The sequence below is a fragment of the Salvelinus namaycush genome, chromosome 10, assembly GCF_016432855.1.
Source record: "Salvelinus namaycush isolate Seneca chromosome 10, SaNama_1.0, whole genome shotgun sequence".
In the NCBI taxonomy this organism is placed as follows: domain Eukaryota; kingdom Metazoa; phylum Chordata; class Actinopteri; order Salmoniformes; family Salmonidae; genus Salvelinus; species Salvelinus namaycush.
In genome coordinates, this window is record NC_052316.1 from 27196118 (window position 1) to 27218479 (window position 22362).

Consider the following 22362-nt stretch of genomic DNA (forward strand, 5'->3'; position numbering starts at 1 on the left):
CATGTAATGAATAAAATGGGCTGTCTGATGTGTATCTGTGTAGCGTTTCTGTTCTCCTGTGCTTCGTGGTGGTGGGGGGGGGGGGTTTATGTGTCAGTACAGTATCCTCTCTAATCCTCCATCTCTCCTCCCCAGGTACAGAGTGGTGGTGTCCTACCCCCCTCAGAGTGAGGCAGAGCTGGAACTGAAGGAGGGAGACATAGTGTTTGTCCACAGGAAGAGAGAGGACGGCTGGTTCAAAGGAACACTCCAGAGGAACGGCAGGACCGGACTGTTCCCTGGCAGCTTCGTAGACATCATCTGACTGACCTTTCTGACTCACATTGGACCACAGTGGACTGACCGTGACCTGACCACACCATGAACTGACCATCAATGGAACCACTTGGTTGTTGCCTTGTTTTAGGGTCAAACTGTGAGTCAACCAGATCAGGTTGCTAGGCACAGTAACATCAGATGGATCCATACACAACCTTATAAGAGGTCCTCAAAGCACAGAGGAGAATGATGAAATAGTTTAAACAGAGCTGAAGAGATAACTGGAGGACAGCACACTACTCATGTTGATTTTCTTTTTGTCAGTTATTTATATCTTTAACAATTCAAAACGTTAAATGTGTGCCTTGTACTGTTCCTCACTTTATTAAATGTAAGAAACCATATGAACTGTTAATAGATGGAAATATGACAAATTGTAACTTATTTTTTGTTCTCTGGAAAAGATGTGCTTGGCCTTTCGTTGTGTTTAGGGTTTCAATTGACACCTGCCTTATGACACATTTCCTATATCACTTTGTGCTCGACTCTTATTGGCTGCGGTGCTGTATGTTAATACTGCACTGTGTCTGCTGATTTTAAGAGCAAACAAACAATACAGCAGATGGGAGGAGAATAAGTGATGTCATCAGCACATACAGTGTAGCAAGAAAAGGGGTAGAGGTGGGCCCAATTCCAGTCTGATCCCTTGAGCCTAGTCTTCTATTGACTGGAAGGTATCAGCTATATAGCAGTAGCTCCATACCCTCTGGTTGGGTAGTTTGCGTTTCTGATTTATTGCAAACACCTAGTCATTTGAGATCCATGAGAGGCAGTGGACTTGATTGGAATTAGGCTCTGGACCTCTCTCCAACAATGGAATTTGCACAACCTCATCCTTTATCCCTTGGACTCTTGGTGCCCCAAACTGGGTTCTCTTTGAGCTTATTAGAGAGAGAGAGATGTTTTGGTAAAATGATTATGCTGTTGATGCTCTGATGTCGGGTGTGGTTATCAAAACGTTCCCTTAACGTTAGGAGAGCCGTCTGCTGTTGACATACATTATTAGGTACTGGGAGAGGGATTTTATGTTCTTGTCTTTTTTGATGTGTTAAAACTAAAACACTCCATAGATCTTGCAATCAAATGTTACTTACTGTATATTCTTCTGTGTGTACTTATTGAACATCGTAGCTGCTCCCCCACTCCCATAATAGTAGACTAACCTTATCGGACATCGCTCTAGATCTCAAGTGAACGACAAACATCACATACAGTACAGTAAACGTGCTACGACTCTAACAGCTACATTTTAATAATATATTGATATTTATAGCCACGTGGATCTATACAACACCAGGTGCTCTGGACTGTGTCGCCTACAACATGGAAATGCAGCAAGACATCTGACAGACCTGATGTATGTATGACCTTCATGGGTTCTCAACCCTCATTTCAATGATTCATTCATTCCTAACGTGTCTTGTCACTACAAGACAAAACACTGCTTACTTATAAAGCACAAACTGTTTTCCTAATGTAACATCATTATCACTCCTCCAATACAAGTTAGTATATTTATCCTTGAAGTTGCGAGAGAAGGTTTTTTAATACCGATCCATGACTTAGACCCTGTTGATTCTTGGTTTTGTCTAATTAAGCTGTACAGTGCATCTATTCAATGTGTCTAAGTGTTCTGTAGACTTGCATATGATTTGTGCGTGGTTGGTTAGATGTGGTTTTGTTGTTTTCTGTTTGTCTCAAAGCACAAAAAAAGAGGTGTGATTTGAGTGGGTTTAGAGGATGTGAAACCTCAGAGCCTTGGGTCCTACTTATTTTCAACTCCTTTCATTTCAAAGTAATCCAGTGGGGGCGAAATGGCACTCTTCACTCTCCCTCCCCCTTGTCCTCCTCCCTGTGCCTTTAGTCATGGTAATGAGATTGACAGCACTGTTAGAAACAAAGACAGAATCATCAGGCACCACATAATGAGGAATTGATTTGATCCAATCTTATATTTGTTGGCAGTAGAGAACAGTTTAAATTGGATTATATTAGTCAATGGTGGACAGTAAGTGGCTGTTCCATTGTTAGTGGACTGTGAGGGACGTCTGCCTACCTTCACTAGAGCACACCAGGCAGACACCAAGAGGCTAACGTCCTCTGTTTATTCCTGCTGCAGCCTTTCTCCTATCAGATGCTGTGGTGCAGTAACAACAGCTAAGGCTTCTGTCTAAATGACAGAATGGACCTTTTGGCACTAATCCACCCCAACAAGCGGTTTGCTCTTAGCAACTGGGTGTCAACAGCAGTAAGTCTGAAGGGGTTTGGGGGTCACATTTAAAGGTTGAGGACATTTTAAACACCAGATGGTGCTACATTTTGGACTTGAGAGGAATGTAGGTGACTGAATTTTCCAAAGCGTGATTGTTTGATTGGGTGTTTGTGTCAGGCAGAGTAATGGGGACCACTGTGTGTGACTAACTTCTGAATATGTTGTAGTTGATGTTTTGAGTGGTGGGTGGAGGCTGTATAAAGTGGTACGAAACACTGTTCAGACTGGTTTGCTTCTCAATTTGCTTGTGTAGAATTAACCTAATGTTTAACTGTTGTCTTGGCATTCTCCACCTCACCTCTTGTCCTGAACTGGGTCTTGCTTACTGATGAGCCTTTTTTTCATACACACACACACCATACATTTACACTTACCACACCATCAGTATATACCGTAGTCATTTTAGTCATATTTATTTTCATGTCTATAGTTGAATGATCAAATAATGCTTATGTTCTTTACATTCTCTGACTGGCAAGAACAACCGAACCAGTTAGCTTCGGTGTTCCTGTGAACATGTTTTTGCTGTAATCTCATGCCTTGTTGGAACACAAGGTAGCACTAAAGTTTGCTTTATTAAACTAAACAGATTCTCCTTATGCCAAGGTGACTTACTTGAGTTTTTTGGGTTATAGTTATTTTTATATAGGTAAGTCTGATCATGGAAAAATTAGCATCCACTTGTTATTTGGTACAATACTATGTGTAAAACATTAAGTATCAAAGGGAATAGCACATTTTTGTAAACATGACTATAACAATAAAAGCGAATGGTTTCCATGGTTTTGTCGGTCTGTTTTCGCCCTTGTGTTTAGATGGTCTCTTCCTGCCAGGGTAGAGCTGTCTGAAAACATTACCACCGACATGAGGGACATGACAGCAAAGTCACCTCTCTTGCCCTCTCATCCGTCCCATCCTACTCTGCGGGGCCTGCTTAAGATCGTGTGTGTGTGATGCGCCAGTTGGTCTGTCTGAGCCTGTGTATACAGTGCCTTTGGAAAGTATTCAGACACCTTGACTTTTTCCACATTTAGTTACATTATTGCCTTATTCTAATATTGAGTTTTTAAATCCTCAGTACCCCATAATGACAAAGCAAAAATAGGTTTTTAGAATTTTACAAATGTATTCCAAATAAACGGAAATATCACATTTACATAAGTATTTACACCCTTTACTCAGTAATAGGTTGAAGCACCTTTGGCAGCGATTACAGCATCGAGTCTTCTTGGGTTTGATGCTACAAGCTTGGCACACCTGTTTTTGGGGAGTTTCTCCCATTCTTCTCTGCAGATCCTCTCAAGCTCTGTCAGGTTGGATAGGGAGCGTTGCTGCATAGATATTTTCAGGTCTCCAGAGTAGAGGTCGACCGATTAATCGGAATGGCTGATTAATTAGGGCCGATTTCAAGTTTTCATAATTATCGGAAATCGGTATTTTTGGGCGCCGATAAATTTTTTTAAATATATTTTTTAATATATATATTTTATACCTTTATTTAACTAGGCAAGTCAGTTAAGAACACATTTTCAATGACGGCCTAGGAACGGTGGGTTAACTGCCTTGTTCAGGGGCAGAATGACAGATTTTCACCTTGTCAGCTCGGGGGATCCAATCTTGCAACCTTAGAGTTAACTAGTCCAACGCAATAACGACCTGCCCCTCTCTCGTTGCACTCCACAAGGAGACTGCCTGTTACGCGAATGCAGTAAGCCAAGGTAAGTTGCTAGCTAGCATTAAACTTATCTTATAAAAAACAATCAATCGTAACCACTAGTTAACTACACATGGTTGATGATATTACTAGATATTATCTAGCGTGTCCTGCGTTGCATATAATCTGACTGAGCATACAAGTATATAAATATCTGACTGAGCGGTGGTAGGTAGAAGCAGGCGCGTAAACATTCATTCAAACAGCATTTTCGTGCGTTTTGCCAGCAGCTCTTCGTTGTGCGTCAAGCATTGCGCTGTTCAAGCCTATCAACTCCCGAGATGAGGCTGGTGTAACCTAAGTGAAATGGCTAGCTAATAGCGTTTCAAACGTCACTCGCTCTGAGCCTTCTAGTAGTTGTTCCCCTTGCTCTGCATGGGTAACGCTGCTTCGATGGTGGTTGTTGTCGTTGTGTTGCTGGTTCGAGCCCGGGGAGGAGCGAGGAGAGGGACAGAAGCTATACTGTTACACTTGCAATGCTAAAGTGTCTATAAGAACATCCAATAGTCAAAGGTTAATGAAATACAAATGGTATAGAGGGAAATAGTCCTATAATTCCTATAACTACAACCTAAAACTTCTTACCTGGGAAGAAGGTAAGAAGGTACCTAACTCATGTTAAAAGGAATCACCAGCTTTCATATGTTCTCATGTTCTGAGCAAGGAACTGAAACATTAGCTTTCTTACATAGCACATATTGCACTTTTACTTTCTTCTCCAACACTTTGTTTTTGCATTATTTAAACCAAATTGAACATGTTTCATTATTTACTTGAGGCTAAATTGATTTTATTGATGTATTATATTAAGTTAAAATAAGTGTTCATTCAGTATTGTTGTAATTGTCATTTATTACAAATACATTTAAAAAAAATCGGCCGATTAATCGGTATCGTGTTTTTTGGTCCTCCAAAACTTGGTATCGGTATCGGCGTTGAAAAATCATAATCGGTCGACCTCTACTCCAGAGATGTTCGATCGGGTTTAAGTCTGGCCTCTGGCTTGGCTACTCAAAGATATTCAGAGACTTGTCCCGAAACCACTCCTGTGTTGTCTTGGCTGTGTGCTTAGGGTCGTTGTCCTGTTGGAAGGTGAACCTTCGCCCCAGTCTGAGGTCCTCAGTGCTCTGGAGCAGGTTTTCATCAAGAATCTTTCTGTATTTTGCTCCGTTCATTTTTCCCTCAACCCTGACTGTGCAATGCGCCAGTTGGTCTGTCTGAGACTGTATATACAGTGCCTTCGGAAAGCCGCTACCGCTGAAAAACATCTCACAGTATGATGCTACCACCACCGTTCTTCACCGTAGGGATGGTGCCAGGCTTCCTCCACACGTAAATCTTGGCATTCAGGCCAAAGAGTTCAATCGTGGTTTCATGAGACCAGAGAATCTTGTTTCTCATGGTCTGAGAGTTTTTAGGTGCCTTTTGGCAAACTCCAAGCAAGCTGTCATGTGCCTTTTACTGAGGAGTAGCTTCCGTCTGGCCACTCTACCATAAAGGCCTGATTGGTGGAGTGCTGCAGAGATGGATGTCCTTCCGGCAGTTTCTCCCATCTCCAGAGGAACTCTAGAGCTCTGTCAGAGTCCCCATCAGATTCTTGGTCACCTCCCTAACCAGGGCCCTTCTCCCCTGATTGCTCAGTTTGGACGAGTAGCCAGCTCTAGGAAGAGCCTTCGTGGTCCTTAACTACTTCCATTGAAGAATGGAGGCCACTGTGTTCTTGGGGACCTTCAATGCTGCATAAATGTTTTGGTACCCTTCCCCAGATCTGTTCCTTGACACAATCCTGTCTTGGCGCTCTACAGACAATTATTTTGACAACATGGCTTGGTTTTTGCTCTGACACGCACTCTCAACTGTTGGGCCTTTTAAATAGACAGGTGCGTGTGCTTTTCCAAATCATGTCCAATCAATTGAATTTACCACAGGTGGATGCCAATCGCTGCCAACGGTGCTTCAACAAAGTATTGAGTAAAGGGTCTGAATACTTATGTAAATGTAATATTTCAAGTTGTTTTTTAAAATATAAATTTGCAAACATTTCTAGAAACCTGTTTTTGTTTTGTCATTATGGGGTATTTTGTGTAGAATGAAGGGGGGGGGGGACAATTGAATCCATTTTATAAGGCTGTAACGTAACAAAATTTGGATAAAGTCAAGGGGTCTGAATATTTTCCGAATGCACTGTACAGTCGTGGCCAAAAGTTTTGAGAATGACACAAATATTAATTTTCACAAAGTCTGCTGCCTCAGTTTGTATGATGGCAATTTGCATATACTTCAGAATGTTATAAAGAGGTATCAGATGAATTGCAATTAGTTGCAAAGTCCCTCTTTGCCATGCAAATGAACTGAATCCCCCAAAACATTTCCACTGCATTTCAGCCCTGCCACAAAAGGACCAGCTGACATCATATCAGTGATTCTCTCGTTAACACAGGTGTGGATGTTGACAACGACAAGGCTGGAGATCACTCTGTCATGTTGATTGAGTTTGAATAACAGACTGGAAGCTTCAAAAGGAGGGTGGTGCTTGGAATAATTGTTCTCCCTCTGTCAACTATGGTTACTTGCAAGGAAACGCGTGACGTCATCATTGCTTTGCACAAAAAGGGCTTCACAGGCAAGGATATTGCTGCCAGTAAGATTGCACCTAAATCAACCATTTATCGGATCATCAAGAACTTCAAGGAAAGCGGTTCAATTGTTGTGAAGAAGGCTTCAGGGCGCCCAAGAAAGTCCAGCAAGCGCCAGGACCATCTCCTAAAGTTGATTCAGCTGCGGGATCGGGACACCACCAGTACAGAGCTTGCTCAGGAATGGCAGCAGGCAGGTGTGAGTGCATCTGCACGTACATTGAGGCAAAGACTTTTGGAGGATGGCCTGGTGTCAAGAAGGGCAGCAAAGAAGCCACTTCTCTCCAGGGAAAATATCAGGGACAGACTGATATTCTGCAAAAGGTACAGGGATTGGACTGCTGAGGACTGGGGTAAAGTCATTTTCTCTGATGAATACCCTTTCTGATTATTTGGGGCATCCGGGAAAAAAGCTTGTCTGGAGAAGACAAGGTGAGCGCTACCATCAGTCCTGTGTCATGCCAACAGTAAAGCATCCTGAGACCATTCATGTGTGGGGTTGCTTCTCAGCCAAGGGAGTGGGCTCACTCACAATTTTGCCTAAGAACACAGCCATGAATAAAGAATGGTACCAACACATCCTCCGAGAGCAACTTCTCCCAACCATTCAGGAACAGTTTGGTGACGAACAATGCCTTTTCCAGCATGATGGAGCACCTTGCCATAAGGCAAAAGTGATATCTAAGTGGCTCTGGGAACAAAACATTGTTTTTTGGGGGGGTCCATGGCCAGGAAACTCCCCAGACCTTAATCTCATTGAGAACTTGTGGTCAATCCTCAAGAAGCAGGTGGACAAACAAAACCCCACAAATTCTGACAAACTCCAAGCATTGATTATGCAAGAATGGGCTGCCATCAGTAAGGATGTGGCCCAGAAGTTAATTGACAGCATGCCAGGGCGGATTGCAGAGGTCTTGAAAAAGAATGGTCAACACTGCAAATATTGACTCTTTGCATCAACTTCATGTAATTGTCAATAAAAGCCTTTGACACTTATGAAATGCTTGTAATTATACTTCAGTACTCCGTAGTAGCATCTGACAAAAATATCTAAAGACACTGAAGCTGCAAACTTTGTGGAAATTAATATTTGTGTCATTCTCAAAACTTTTGGCCACAACTGTATATTGTTATATACAACCCAGGAATTTCAGCAGTGCGTTTTGGTTCAGTAGTTAGTAGTTTTTAGCAGTTTTAGGAGTTAATTGTATTAAAAAATGACAGGACAATGATATCAAAAGTGAGTATTGCATTTTGAAAATAAGATACTTCGATTGAATATGGAAGGGTGATTTAGTGCAATGAACAAGTGATTTTGTGAATTTGTGTGTACTCATTCAATTGTGCTTAGAGATTTGGAACAAACCATTTTGATCTATTTTGATTTTTGTGCTTAGAGTTAAGAAAACATACTACATACTTGTGATAATTGCACCAAAGTGATTGAAAAAAACTGTGTACAAAACACAGAGATTAGGTCACAATACAAAGGTAAAGCCTGGTTTTCACTTAAACACACAAACCCCAACAGCCAAATACTACATTGAGTCTATATAACAATGCATGCCTTTATTACCAGGAGAATAGGTCCTTGCTGTGTCTGCTTTTCCCACAATGCAATAAACTCTAAGGTGGTGCTCTGTGAGGTAGGTGAGTCATGCAGTCTCTTGTCTGTGTGTGTGGTGATGCTCAGCTGGATAATGTCTAAAGGAGCTGACAGGGTCTCTCTGAGGTCACACTGGTATGCTTCATCCAGATGATGGGTTGCCATGGAGATCGCTTATTCCAATTTGTGAGCATGACTGTGGTGGACAGAAGGGGTTAGGTGGCCCGATGGGGGATACAGGGACAAAGAGTTGGATATTGAGATAAAGAGAATTGCTTGCTTTTCATCTGACTTGGCTCTGTTGGCTTCTCTTTTCCCTCTCTCCCTCTCTCCTGTCAACTCTGACTGTCTGGTTCACTTTGCTCTCTGGTATCTAATGGTATCGGGTACTCTAACAGATTAATGAGGTGTCTTTTTAATCAATGAGCCTTGCTCTGGCATGACCGGGCCTTCCTACTGGAGAAGGAGGGAATCATTAGCTCTACTACAAACAGTGTAAATGTGTGTTTGTGTACAGAACATGTTGGTGAGGTGGGGGCGGGTAAGTCTATTAGATACGCTATACATTCATATGACTGAGTGAGGCGGTGTAAATATCTGTAGATGTAACCAAGAGTGATAAAGTGTTTATGGATTGATACAAGGTCACAGACTCTGGAGCATACAGTAAATATTAATATATGTATGCAAGAAGAAATAGAGAAAGTGTGTGTGTGTGTGTGTGTGTGTGTGTGTGTGTGTGTGTGTGTGTGTGTGTGTGTGTGTGTGTGTGTGTGTGTGTGTGTGTGTGTGTGTGTGTGTGTGTGTGTGTGTGTGTGTGTGTGTACTGTATATATGGTGAGGAAGACTGCAGAAAGTCTGTTCCTGTGTTTGCAGGTGTCATTAGACTACAGGAATGTGAAGGAGGAAAATGAAGTCATGATGTTTAGGATGATGATCTGAATACAAATTAAGCCTTGTCTCATACACAGACAAACTGTCTCTCTCCATACAGTGCATAATACATTTCAGTCAACACCTAAAAAATGTTGCTCAACAGTTTTTGTATTTTTATTTTCTTACATCTGTGTTTTTCCATCTGAGCGTATAGCTCATAAGACAGGTCAAACATCAGCTTGTGATTTACCCTCTCCTCTTCTTTACTCTCCTGTAACCCAGTCACTGAGGACAGCAAATAAATCCTGAACAACTTCCAAATGTTTCAAACCGTCCAGCTGTGTTTCTCCATTGTTTTTCACTGGTGACATTGAGCCGGGCTTCTGGAACTTGGGTCAGAAGGAGAGTCAGACGGAGACAACCTTACGGGTCCAAAGAGGAACGTAGGATAAAAGGTTAGGGTTGGGGTTGAGGGTAGGGTTAGGGTTGAACCAGATGTGGACATGAAGCTAGAGTTAGGGTTAGGTAGCCTCGTCCCAAACCAGGCTTGACAACGACTTAATTTTGGAGGTATGGCAATGAGACTAGGGTTTGGCTTGAACTGGGATGTTGACATGAAGCTAGGGTAAGGGCTGACCTAGCCTATGTTTAACCCCTAGCTCAATCCTAACCCTAGCCTAGATCTTATCGTCATTTATATGCTGTGGACAGGCTCTGGTTTGGTTTGTTTCAAATGTCTGAGGGTCCAGCTACCTGTGAGGGGCCACTGGCACTAGCTGTGAGATTTATGTGAGTGTCTCTTGTTCCCTCATGTGGTTGAATTAATAAACACACTATAGAACAAATGGCGACCTCCATGTGTGTACTGTGCCAATGACCAACTAACGTATACTCACGTTATGATAATTATACAGAGAAATACCAAATTGTTATCCATCTTAAACGACAACAGCGTTGCGTGAAAACGTGACATTTCCCTCAGAACTCTTTAAAATGATCTTGGTAGCATAGCTAGCTATAGCTAGCTGTTAGATCACCTACACCAGGGGTGTAAAACTCATTCCATGGAGGGACTAGAGTGTGCTGTTTTTTTTAAATTTTCCTTTCAATGAAGACCTAGACATCTAGGTGAGGGGAATTCCTTACTAATCAGTGACCTTAATTCATCAATTAAGTACAAGGGAGGACCGAATGCCCGCAGATATTTTTCCGTCCCTCTGTGGAATGAGTTTGACACATGATCTACACAGACAGTGCAGGGAAGTGACTGTCTGTCTGCGTGGGCTGCCTGGGTTCAGGGGAGTGGGTGCTTTGAGAGGTCAAGGGGGTTCAGTAGACCTTAAACCAGGCTGCCCCTGAAGCCATTTGCCTATGTCATCTCATCTTTGATTTGCTCTGCGCTGTGATTTGGTCTCCTGCAGGGCAGGGGCATGCCCAGGCTGTGTGCGGTGTGTGGGGGCTCCAAGGGCATTGGCAGGGCTTTATCAAGGCTGCTGGCAGAGAGAGGCTGCAGGGTTGTTGTGGTGTCCAGGAACCAGCATGCTGCTCAGGCCACTGTGGCATTCCTCGATGGAGGTACAGTATAATACCTACAGGGGTGTCATGCACCTGTTTGTTGGGCTCTTCTGTTCACATTTTCAAAACCAGATGATGAGCCTAGTGCCACACTAACTACTGTTGTTAATTAAATACAGCTGTAATGTTCTGTTTACCTAATGCTACATCAATCTCTCATGTTCTAGCTGACCATGTGGGCTTTTGTTGTGACGTCTCCAAAGGAGAGGAAGTGCAGAAGACGTTTAGGATTATCCTGAAGACCTGTGGAAACCTCTCATACCTGGTCAATGCAGCTGGCACCAACAGGTGTGTGACTGTGAATGAATCAGTACTCGTATAGGTTAGTTTCATACCTTCAGTACTCCCATGGCAGTCTTAAGCAGGTGAGCTTGCATGTGTAAACATTTTTTTTTTTTAAGAACTCGTCCATATCCTGTGTGTGTGTATGCACCTGCCTGTCTGTGTGTGTTCAGGGATGGTCTGTTACTGTGGACCAGGCTAGAAGACATGGTGGCTATGCTTCATACCAACCTACTGGGGAGCATGTTGAGCTGCAAGGAAGCGCTACGGAGCATGCTCCACACTCAGGGAGGGGCCATTGTCAACATAGGTACTGTTACTGCATGTACAGCCCCTTGTCATTATTTGAGATATCAGATGCATTCAATGTTGCAGTTTGGCCACAAGGTGGTGGTTGTGGTCCAGGTAATAAACATAATTTCCCACTTCACTTTACATTGAGGTAACCCAATTACTGTGTTCATGTGATCTGTGTGTACTGTAGGCTCTGTGGTGGAGTTGAAGGGGAACGCAGGTCAGTGTGTGTACAGTGCCAGTAAAGCGGGTCTGGAGGGCTTCACTCGCTCTCTGGCCAAGGAGGTGGCCTCGCGAAACATCAGGGTTAACTTGCTGGCTCCAGGTATGTAACTGTCCCTCCTTTCTTTACTGTGTCTCTCTTTCATCTGTCTGCTTATTCTCCTCAACTCCTAGCCTTTGCCCTAGTCTGTTTATGATTTTGTTATCGCTGTCATTGGCATGCTAAATTAGAAACAGTCTTGTACTGTACCTAGGATATTAGTTTCCACTGTTCTCTTAGCTCGAATGTAGTTCTTTCCTGATCCTGTCCCTCCCTTCTCTTCTCTCCGCTAGGTTTCATCGGGACAGACATGACAGCGGGGCTGGGGGAGTAGGTATGGACCATCTGTTTTTAAATATCTGCTTTTTATAAATATCTGCTTTTAATCAGATTTTTAATATCTGCTTTTTAATCAGCTTTTCGTCTACTCAAGCTCATGACTTTTTAACTGATTTTGGAGTGTACTTTTTAATTCTGATTCACCTTGCCTTTGAATGTGAGGAAATTAGTGCTGAGCAGAATTACTTGAATTTCATTTAGTTATTTTTTTGTGTGAGCCCAACGCGCCGTTTCTCTAGAGAGAAATCAAATAATTCACTAGAGAAATCAAGTCAAGAGCTATGTGGGAGGCCGGGGTGAATGGAGTTGTAGGTTTCATTAAGCAAATATTCAACGTAGTTCAGCGCAGAAATGTTGTAATTAACTACAATGACCATAATCCATTTCACCTGTTCTTACCGGCTCGGGTCAGAGACACATACACTTTTACGCCTGCTATACGTTAGGTTAGATGCACACAGACCACATGAGAGAGGAATGTGCATAATGTCGAGGTTGATAGAGGCCGTTTGTGAAAGTAGGCCTTATCTACTTTTAAGAACTAGAAAAATGATTTTGTCAGACAGCTCTGCAGCATACTTTGGCAAACTAGCCTAGCTAAATAGGATGACTAAAGACAGTACAGTATGGTATTGCAGAGATTTGAAATGGTATCTCATCTGTTATTTCCTCCAGTGGATAAACATTGTGCCTCACTGGAGAGTGCTGCCCAGTCCCCTAGTCCCCTCACACAGCTGGTACTCACCAGTCACATACATTTACATGCCATTAGAAGCCTTCATGGATCTGGCGCATCTGTGCTCAGCTGCTGTCTGCCATGTGAACTGTAATCATTGTGATGTCATTTAACCTAAGATCAAGGTGGAGACAATTGAAACCTGGGATCAAGGTGAAATATAATCCAATAAGCTTTTTCATTAAAGAATGGAATTTTCCCTGTGATGGATAATATGGCTGCTGAGTACATTGGTGTGGAATTGATTTGTCCAGGGTCTCCTTACTCAACATAAACACGGTAACTCCAGACTTTGATTTTTTATTACCTTTCATAAACTAACATGATATCAGGAGAACATTCCATATACAGGCACAGATTGGCATATAAATCAAAAAGGTGTCATATATGTTTGTGTGAGTGACCACAGTAATGGCAGGATGAAACATGATCTGAGCAGATACAGGAAAAGATGCCCATTTGGTAATACAGTAGTGAAAGAAAATATATAATTACTTATTTCAATACAATTCTGTGCATATATTCTCCCTTCTAAACAGTTTATAATTGTCATTTGGTAAAAGTGCCTCAGAAAAATATGGACAGATATTGTGATTGAAATAGGCCCAAGTGATCTTTCAAAGGCAATATAGTTTTAAAAAGTATGATATTTTAATACAGACAGGGTTATGTTTTGTCATTGAACATTTGACAAGATAAAAAATCTCTAACATAATTTATGTCAAGTTTCTTGGGAAAGTAAATACAGAGTTGTTTTTTTTCATACAAAAATAAAGCAGACCATCTGTAATGTGTGATCAATCCACTGAAGCCATTTTTAGGACTGTCTCCTGTGTTTGTGAAGATTTTAAACTGAAACCATCAAAGGAAATAAATTATCTCCAGAATCTGTCATAACGGTCATTTTCATAATCATCAACACCATCATCCTTTCATCAACATAATCCATTGCTTTGTCATCTTCTCACACTGAATTCCATTCTGAAAAACTTGCTTTTGTCTGTCCTTGACGTCTCCCACTCACGGATCACACAGTTCACAAGCGTTGAAGTGACTGTTGACACTTGGCTGAGACAGATCTTGTGGGCCTCCTGGCCTAGGATAACCCCTCATCCTGTCCCTGTTACAGTCAACCTTCACATGCCAGTACCTCCTAGCATGTCACGGACCTCTCTTTCCATCAATCAATCACTGAAGTTACTATGGTAACACAAAGCTCTCAACAGTGTCTGCATCATTCAGCCAACATTCTCTTTTTCACAACTCATCTAAAGTTACTAAACAGTTTTAACTTCCAAGGTCATTTGACCTGACAAAAGAACAGAAGCGAAAAGTATGTAAGGCCCGGCCTTGTGCAATATCTATGGTAATTATGATAAATGTTGAACCCGACAATGCTGATATCTAGGGTATTGTGCTACTTATAACAAAAAAAAATAGACACTGCTGATATCCATATTGTGCTATATTACCCAGACTATGCTGTGATACCCATATAAAATAATAACTTTGTGTTTTGGGGTTTCTCCTTCGTCCCTCAACAGTCCAGGGAAACATAACGTGCTGCTCCCATGCTTTGGACTTTCCATTGCAGATCCAAAGTCTGTCCCGTTTCTACATATCTCTGCCCCTACAATTTGGTGCCTTTGTTGAGGGAGTATTTCATAAAACGTCATCCATTTAGATACAGCGTTACAAATGGCAACATTGTAACATGCACAATAATGCTACTTTCAACTTGAACTTTAAACCTTCAATTATAATTTTTACAGAGAGATTGTGTGAGATATCTCAGACACTTCAGAGGTGAACCCACTTTTGTGTGGTAATGGCAGTTTTACAATCGAAAATAAACTTCAATGGCCGCTCAGGGTAGATTCCTCTGCTTTTATGGTTGACAAAATGGAACCATCTGATCCTAAATTGGGATCCATGTTTGATTGACATTGAGATATTATGGGGTGTCACATTGCCCGTCATCCATCTTCCAGAAAGGTATCTGTGGCCTTGTCGTAAAACACCTCGGGTGGAGGGGGTTACATTTACCCCTATGTCTGGGGAGAACGGGGCGGAACAGGGCTGGTGGTACTGGGGTCAGGGGTCAGTTTTAAGGCATTACATTAGGGAGTTGTTTGGGCATGTGGTGCCCCCGCTGGTCTCTACAGGTCATCACTCTCCACCAGGCCTCCCGGCTGCAGGGTGCTGGAGTCAGGGAAGAAGGCTGCCTTCACGTCCAGCCCTCTCTCTGTCAGCGCTGCATAGCGACTCGTCGACGGACGCACCTTCTTAGGCTTGGGAGTGTTGGGCTGCTGCCACTGAGCTGAGGAGAGGAAAGAGGGGGATGGAGTATACAGTGGGGCAAAAAAGTATTTAGTCAGCCACCAATTGTGCAAGTTCTCCCACTTAAAAAGATGAGAGAGGCCTGTAATTTTCATCATAGGTACACTTCAACTATGACAGACAAAATGAGAAAAAAAAATCCAGAAAATCACATTGTAGGATTTTTAATGAATTTATTTGCAAATTATGGTGGAAAATAAGTATTTGGTCACCTACAAACAAGCAAGATTTCTGGCTCTCACAGACCTGTAACTTCTTCTTTAAGAGGCTCCTCTGTCCTCCACTCGTTACCTGTATTAATGGCACCTGTTTGAACTTGTTATCAGTATAAAAGACACCTGTCCACAACCTCAAACAGTCACACTCCAAACTCCACTATGGCCAAGACCAAAGAGCTGTCAAAGGACACCAGAAACAAAATTGTAGACCTGCACCAGGCTGGGAAGACTGAATCTGCAATAGGTAAGCAGCTTGGTTTGAAGAAATCAACTGTGGGAGCAATTATTAGGAAATGGAAGACATACAAGACCACTGATAATCTCCCTCGATCTGGGGCTCCACGCAAGATCTCACCCCGTGGGGTCAAAATGATCACAAGTACGGTGAGCAAAAATCCCAGAACCACACGGGGGGACCTAGTGAATGACCTGCAGAGAGCTGGGACCAAAGTAACAAAGCCTACCATCAGCAAGGGCATTGAAGATGAAACGTGGCTGGGTCTTTCAGCATGACAATGATCCCAAATACACCGCCCGGGTGTCCAGATCTCAACCCCATAGAAAATCTTTGGAGGGAGTTGAAAGTCCGTGTTGCCCAGCAACAGCCCCAAAACATCACTGCTCTAGAGGAGATCTGCATGGAGGAATGGGCCAAAATACCAGCAACAGTGTGTGAAAACCTTGTGGAGACTTACAGAAAACGTTTGACCTCTGTCATTGCCAACAAAGGGTATATAACAAAGTATTGAGATAAACTTTTGTTATTTATTTTCCACCATAATTTGCAAATAAATTCATTAAAAATCCTACAATGTGATTTTCTGGATTTTTCTTTCTCATTTTGTCTGTCATAGTTGAAGTGTACCTATGATGAAAATTACAGGCCTCTCTCATCTTTTTAAGTGGGAGAACTTGCACAATTGGTGGCTGACTAAATACTTTCTTGCCCCACTGTATATATAGATAGATTTTTTTACGGTTTACATTTGGTCCTGTGTGTTTGTCTGGGGGACTTACTGTGGACGTCAAGTCGTGCAGTGCTAGACACAATGCCAGCCTCGTTCTTGGCCGACACAGTGTACCAGCCAGCGTCCTCCTTCATGGCTGGTTGGATGATCATACACAGATAGCCACAGTTGTCCTGGTGCATGCTGGCAAAAAATAATTCGACACACACCCTTAGGACCGAGTTTCACCGAATGTTGTCAGATCATCAATATCTTTATCATTAAGCATCTCCAGTTTAGAGAGGCTGCTTACCAATAATATTGGTATTCTATTTGAATTCTATTGGATTTATGTAATACAAGCCATAGACGGTGAGTGGTAGAGCTGTCTTACCTTATCCTGTCTGTGTTGTGCGTGAAAGACTCATTCTCTTTCTTCCAAAAGATCTGTGGGTAGGGAACAGCCGACACACGGCACTCCAGACGCACCGGGTAACCTTCGGCAACACCAGTGTTCTGCAGCTTCTCGATGAACGAAGGGGCCTTGTGCATCTCTTTGGCTGGAGACGAGAGAGACCAAGGTCAATCATATATCAAACTATGATGCATTGTGATTAGTACTACATTATTTGAATCAACAACTAAAAGTAGACAAAGGGTCTTTATATCTGAGAAGACATCTGAAATATTATGGGTACTTTACTGTGACAATGTTGCTGTTCATCTGTCTATGCCTATACACATATGTACTGTATGGGTGTCTACCTGCTACAATGAGTTCCAGGTTGAAGGAGTTCTGTCCGGCGCGGTTGCTGGCGATGCAGGTGTAGATGCCTGCATCACGGCTGGACACGGGCTCGATGACCAGCGAGTGGACGCCATTCTCCCTCACCAGCATCTTGTGGGCAGAGTCAGGACGGATGGTCTGACCATTCAGCTGCCAGATCAGGTCTGGTGTGGGCAAGCCACTCACCTAAAGGGGGAACACAACAAACACTCAATAACTCATTCATCACATTGTGTTATTTATACAATGTAATGTTTTGAATCTGGAGCATGACAGTATTTATTTATACAATGTAATGTTTTGAATCTGGAGCTGGAGCAAGACAGTGTTTATTTGCAGGGTAAATGTGCTGGTATTTATTTGCATTGTGAGTACGGTATTATGGTGTGTCTCTGTCTGCAGTGTGAGATCAACAGTGTTTTATTGTCGTTTGTCTGGAGTCTCCCGGTCGCATGCATGTTTTCTCATGGAAACTGCCTGGCCTGTGAAAGGACCTGCCTCTCTTTTCAGCACCCGCTGCATGCCAGAGAAACCCTACACCTGCCCCTCCTTCAGGTGTACACGGTAGAGCCCACCTATGTGTGTGTGTGTGTGTGTGTGTGTGTGTGTGTGTGTGTGTGTGTGTGTGTGTGTGTGTGTGTGTGTGTGTGTGTGTGTGTGTGTGCGTGCGTGTGTATGTATCCGGCCTTGAGTGTATTAAGTGCTAGAAGTAGAATTAAGTAATTTGTTGTTGAACATCCATGTAGTACACTTCCTGTAGTCTATTTTGGGCATGGAAAGTTTGAAAACTACAAATGATTTGGAAATAAATATTGTTTATAAATATCATTGACATTAACAATTAAGAGCCCCAGGCCATTGGAGACTCACTCTGTTAATTTTTTGACGAGTATAAAAAGAGAGTCTTGTTATAGCATGTGAATTCCGTGTATGGTGCTGTTAGGTTTTATTACAGTTTTGTAACATAGTTTTCTAATTGTCTGACTGGCGCAGGCTGCAGAGGAACGATTAGTGACCGAGGGAGAAACAGAGAAAAGGGAAGGCACAGAGAAAGAGAAAACAGAGGGAGGGAGAGTGTGGTGGGAGAAATAATGGCAGAAAGAGTGAGAGAGTGAATCCTCTTAATCCTAGCAAAATGACACTAGCATTTCCTCTCCTCACTCGCTCTGAGCCATTCATCATGGAAGAGGAGATTAAATATATAGCCGCAATTATTTATTCTCCAGTATATGGAATGCATAGGGAGGATGCCTTTCTCAGGCCCACAGACACTCCTCATCACTGACACAAAGAGAATTTGAGTGTGGATCTGCACTCCTTTCCTCCATTTTCTATGATTTACTATGTGCTCAACACCAGGGTTCATTTGGAAAAGTTGGAATGTTCCTTTTTTGAATTCTTAGAATCTGTAATGCTTCCAGTAATTGGATCCAATAATTCCAGTAATTAAAAGCCTCACACTCCTCCCTAACCAACAGGCAAACAATGGTAGAATCCTAAAGGTGTAGCTGTAGTTTGAGGTCAAGAAGGGCTGTGTTCAGTGTTCAGGGGCCGTGGTCTCACCTTGCAGTCCATCCGGCAGAGCTTACCCTCCTGGACGATGAGGTCACCAGGCGCCTGCAGGAAGTGGGGGCGGAAGTGACGCTCCTGGATGTTCTCGTTCTCATCACCACTGTCTCTGGACCGAGACCTAGGTCTGAGGCGAGAGAGGCAGGGAGGGAGGAAGAGAGAGAGAGAGAAGAAAAGAAAGAGCAGAGGGAAGACAAAGGGTAAAAAGGAGAGAGATGAAGAGAGAGGGAGGCACTGAGGGATATCTTAAAAAGCTTCACTCAGGCAGACCGGATATGAAAGCCTTATCTGGGAGTGGATCATATCAGGTTATTGGCTGGTTGATTTTTGTGTGTGTGTGTGTGTGTGTGTGTGTGTGTGTGTGTGTGTGTGTGTGTGTGTGTGTGTGTGTGTGTGTGTGTGTGTGTGTGTGTGTGTGTGTGTCAGTTATTATATGTGGGAGAGGTATTTTATTGAAAAATCATTGCACATATCAATCTAACAGATGAAGAACCAACAGGTGTTTCCGCCCACTCACACTACACTATTCAACTAATATAAAAATTCAACCACACAAAAAGTTTGATTTAATACACACTAATATCAACAGAAGTGTACTGTAAACCCTGTATATGCCCATAACTATTTTAATAGTTTATAATAGTTCATACACCTGGTGTATTGGCCACTTATTGTGAATGAGTGTGAGTCTGTACTTGCACAGTACTGATGCATAAAGGCAGTCCAGATGGCAAATAATAGCCAGCAAGAACACTGCCAACACATTTCTAAAGCCCATTATTAATTATGAATAATAGCCAACAGTGTTTGTTTGTCCTTCCTCTCCCTGTGTCTGTCAGTCATTGTGCCTGTCAGTCATCGTCTATGTCAGTCATCGTGCCTGTCAGTCATCGTCTATGTCAGTCATCGTCTATGTCAGTCATCGTGCCTGTCAGTCATCGTGCCTGTCAGTCATTGTGCCTGTCAGTCATCGTGCCTGTCAGTCATCGTGCCTGTCAGTCATCGTGCCTGTCATTCATCGTGCCTGTCAGTCATCGTGTCTGTCAGTCATTGTGTCTGTCAGTCATTGTGTCTGTCAGTCATTGTGTCTGTCAGTCATTGTGGCCTTACCTGCGGATGTGTCCAGGTGCAGAACGCTGGCTCCTCCCCCTCTGGTTCACTGCCTGGACCATCATCCTTCCAGTACAGCTCACCCTCCCCTGATAGAGAGAGAGAGAGAGGTTATCTCCACCCTGCTACCACAAAAATACTTCCACCCTGCTAACATACAGCAGGCAAACGCAAGTATTTCCCGTGACTGTGCCTCAAAACCAAATGTCTACCTGAACCACCACTCCACCCTGGACTTGAACAGCCTTTACGACCAGGTCCATCTATACAAGGCAGCAGTGCCCACCTTCGCCCGGACCCTAAACGACACCACCCTCAACCGCAGCCCCAACACCTCACACAGGAGCAACAGCTCAACAGACACCCCGCCCAGACCAGCGAGACACTCTCCCAGACCAGCGAGACACTCTCCCAGACCAGCGAGACACCCCGCCCAGACCAGCGAGACACCCCGCCCAGACCAGCGAGACACTCTCCCAGACCAGCGAGACACTCTCCCAGACCAGCGAGACACTCTCCCAGACCAGCGAGACACTCTCCCAGACCAGCGAGACACTCACCCAGACCAGCGAGACACTCACCCAGACCTGCGGCAAATTTGGTAGAGCAGACCTAACTCTATTAAATTAATCAAAACAAGAACATTTTACATTTGGCTATTCAAAAGGAAATGATCTCAACAGAGAAAAATGTCCTCCTGTGTGCTACCTATATCCCCCCACTAGAATCCCCATACTTTAATGAAGACAGCTTCTCCATCCTATAGGGGGAAATGGATAATTTCCAGAACCTAACACCATCAGCACACAGGGGGACAAACACCTACCTGGAGGTGACAGTATTCCCTCCCCCATATGCCCCCCTAGGCACAACTACGACAACATAACCAACAAAAACAGGTCACAACTCCTGCAGCTCTGTCACACGCTGGGTATGTGCATAGTCAATGGTAGGCTTCGAGGGGACTCCTACGGTTGGTACACTTATAGCTCATCACTTGGCAGTAGTACTGTAGACTACTTTTTCACTGACCTCAACCCAGAGTCTCTCAGAGTGTTCACAGTCAGCTCACTGACACCCCTATCAGATCACAGCAAAATCACTGTCCACTTGAACAGAGCAAAACTCAATCATGAGGCATCAAAGCCAAAAGAACTGAATAATATTAAGAAATGCTATAGATGGAAGGAAAGTAGTGTGAAAACCTACCAAAAACAATTAGGCAACAACAAATTCAATCCCTTTTAGACAACTTCCTGGAGAAAACATTTCACTATAATAGTGAAGGCGTAAACTTGGCAGCAGAAAACCTAAACAGTATATTTGATATCTCAGCTTCCCTATCAAATCTAAAAATGTCAAACAGAAAACCGAAGAAAAGTAACAACAAGGACAAATGGTTTGATGAAGAATGCAAAAACCTAAGAAAGAAATTGAGAAACCTATCCAAACAAAAACATAGAGACCCAGAAAATCTGAGCCTACGCCTTAACTATGGTGAATCACTAAAACAATACAGAAATACACTAAGGAAAAAGAAGGAATCCATAGACTCTAACCACTTCTGGAAAAATTGGAAAACACTAAACAAACAACAACACAAAGAGCTATCTATCCAAAATGGAGATGTATGGGTAAACCACTTCTCCAATCTTTTTGGCTCTATAACAAAGAGCAAAAACATACACACTACCGGTCCAAAGTTTTATAACACCTACTCATTCAAGGGTTTTATCTTGATTTTTACAAATTTCTACATTTCTACAAATTTAGAATAATAGTGAAGACATCAAAACTTTGAAATAACACAAATGGAATCATGTAGTAACCAAAAAAGTGTTAAACTGTTATGGGATTTTCATGAATAATGACTAAATGATGTATACATTTAACATAGAACTATAACTAAAACTACCCTGTCATTGTATGATTGTATGAAATGTATTAGAATCATACCTCTATAAATCTGATGTGTGTAGTTTTAGTCAGAATTAGGACAAGGACTTTTTGTTCCTTTTTAGTATGTAAGCAGGGTGCAAGTGTGAGACAATGTATGAGATAAGAGGAGCTATCGACAGACAAGCTCTACTACTGTGTTCCTTACAGGACATTCTGTCCCCACAAAGGAAGGGGAGAAACCTTAGGCTTGTAGTAGATGGTATAACAGGTGGCAGACAATGTATGACAGAAAGACTTGTGAACTATATTGTCATTGTTTCTGAGAGGAGGAGGGACATTTATGACGAAATGTGAGGTATATAGACCAATGTACAGGAAATGATAGGCAGAACGTTCCCGTAAATAAACATTTGACTATTGTAGACTGGGCCTCTGTCTGTTTTTATTTCTATCAGTATCCTACAAATCCTGATATAGCAGACTGAGTAATTTAATTTAATTGGTTAACTTCTTCTTAATAGGGGGCGCTGTTTTCACTTTGGGAAAAAAATCGTGCCCAATTTAAACGGCCTCGTACTCTAT

At 42.7% G+C, this 22362-nt stretch overlaps 3 protein-coding genes across 5 annotated transcripts in view; 2 read left to right on the forward strand and 1 right to left on the reverse strand.

Annotated features, from left to right (window-relative positions):
* sh3rf1 (SH3 domain containing ring finger 1) overlaps positions 1 to 3367 on the forward strand; it is a 76804-nt gene extending 73437 nt beyond the window's left edge. For both annotated transcript variants that reach the window (XM_039002638.1, XM_039002639.1), the window contains exon 12: positions 136 to 3367. In XM_039002638.1, the coding sequence (XP_038858566.1) occupies positions 136 to 304 (169 nt within the window). In that variant the 3' untranslated portion in view covers positions 305 to 3367. The remainder of the gene's footprint in view (positions 1 to 135) is intronic.
* A 900-nt stretch (positions 3368 to 4267) lies between these two features.
* On the forward strand, positions 4268 to 13206 carry cbr4 (carbonyl reductase 4). Its single transcript, XM_039002642.1, has 7 exons — positions 4268 to 4308; positions 10844 to 10997; positions 11165 to 11285; positions 11453 to 11589; positions 11764 to 11898; positions 12129 to 12169; positions 12850 to 13206. The coding sequence occupies exons 2-6, from the start codon at positions 10853 to 10855 to the stop codon at positions 12167 to 12169; spliced, it is 579 nt and encodes a 192-aa protein (XP_038858570.1). The 5' UTR covers positions 4268 to 4308; positions 10844 to 10852; the 3' UTR covers positions 12850 to 13206.
* LOC120054912 (palladin-like) overlaps positions 13195 to 22362 on the reverse strand; it is a 58507-nt gene continuing 49339 nt past the window's right edge. For both annotated transcript variants that reach the window (XM_039002640.1, XM_039002641.1), the window contains 6 exons: positions 19882 to 19970; positions 18766 to 18898; positions 17181 to 17388; positions 16810 to 16975; positions 16486 to 16619; positions 13195 to 15230 (listed from right to left, as the gene is read on the reverse strand). In XM_039002640.1, the coding sequence (XP_038858568.1) occupies positions 15070 to 15230; positions 16486 to 16619; positions 16810 to 16975; positions 17181 to 17388; positions 18766 to 18898; positions 19882 to 19970 (891 nt within the window). In that variant the 3' untranslated portion in view covers positions 13195 to 15069. The remainder of the gene's footprint in view (positions 15231 to 16485; positions 16620 to 16809; positions 16976 to 17180; positions 17389 to 18765; positions 18899 to 19881; positions 19971 to 22362) is intronic.

Bases quoted from the DNA above. Each gene is read 5' to 3' on its own strand.
- cbr4 (XM_039002642.1), top strand. From the start codon at position 10,853: ATGCCCAGGCTGTGTGCGGTGTGTGGGGGCTCCAAGGGCATTGGCAGG. The intron at 10,998-11,164 runs GTACAGTATAAT...CTCATGTTCTAG, and splicing joins TGTGGCATTCCTCGATGGAG to CTGACCATGTGGGCTTTTGT. The intron at 11,286-11,452 runs GTGTGTGACTGT...GTGTGTGTTCAG, and splicing joins AATGCAGCTGGCACCAACAG to GGATGGTCTGTTACTGTGGA.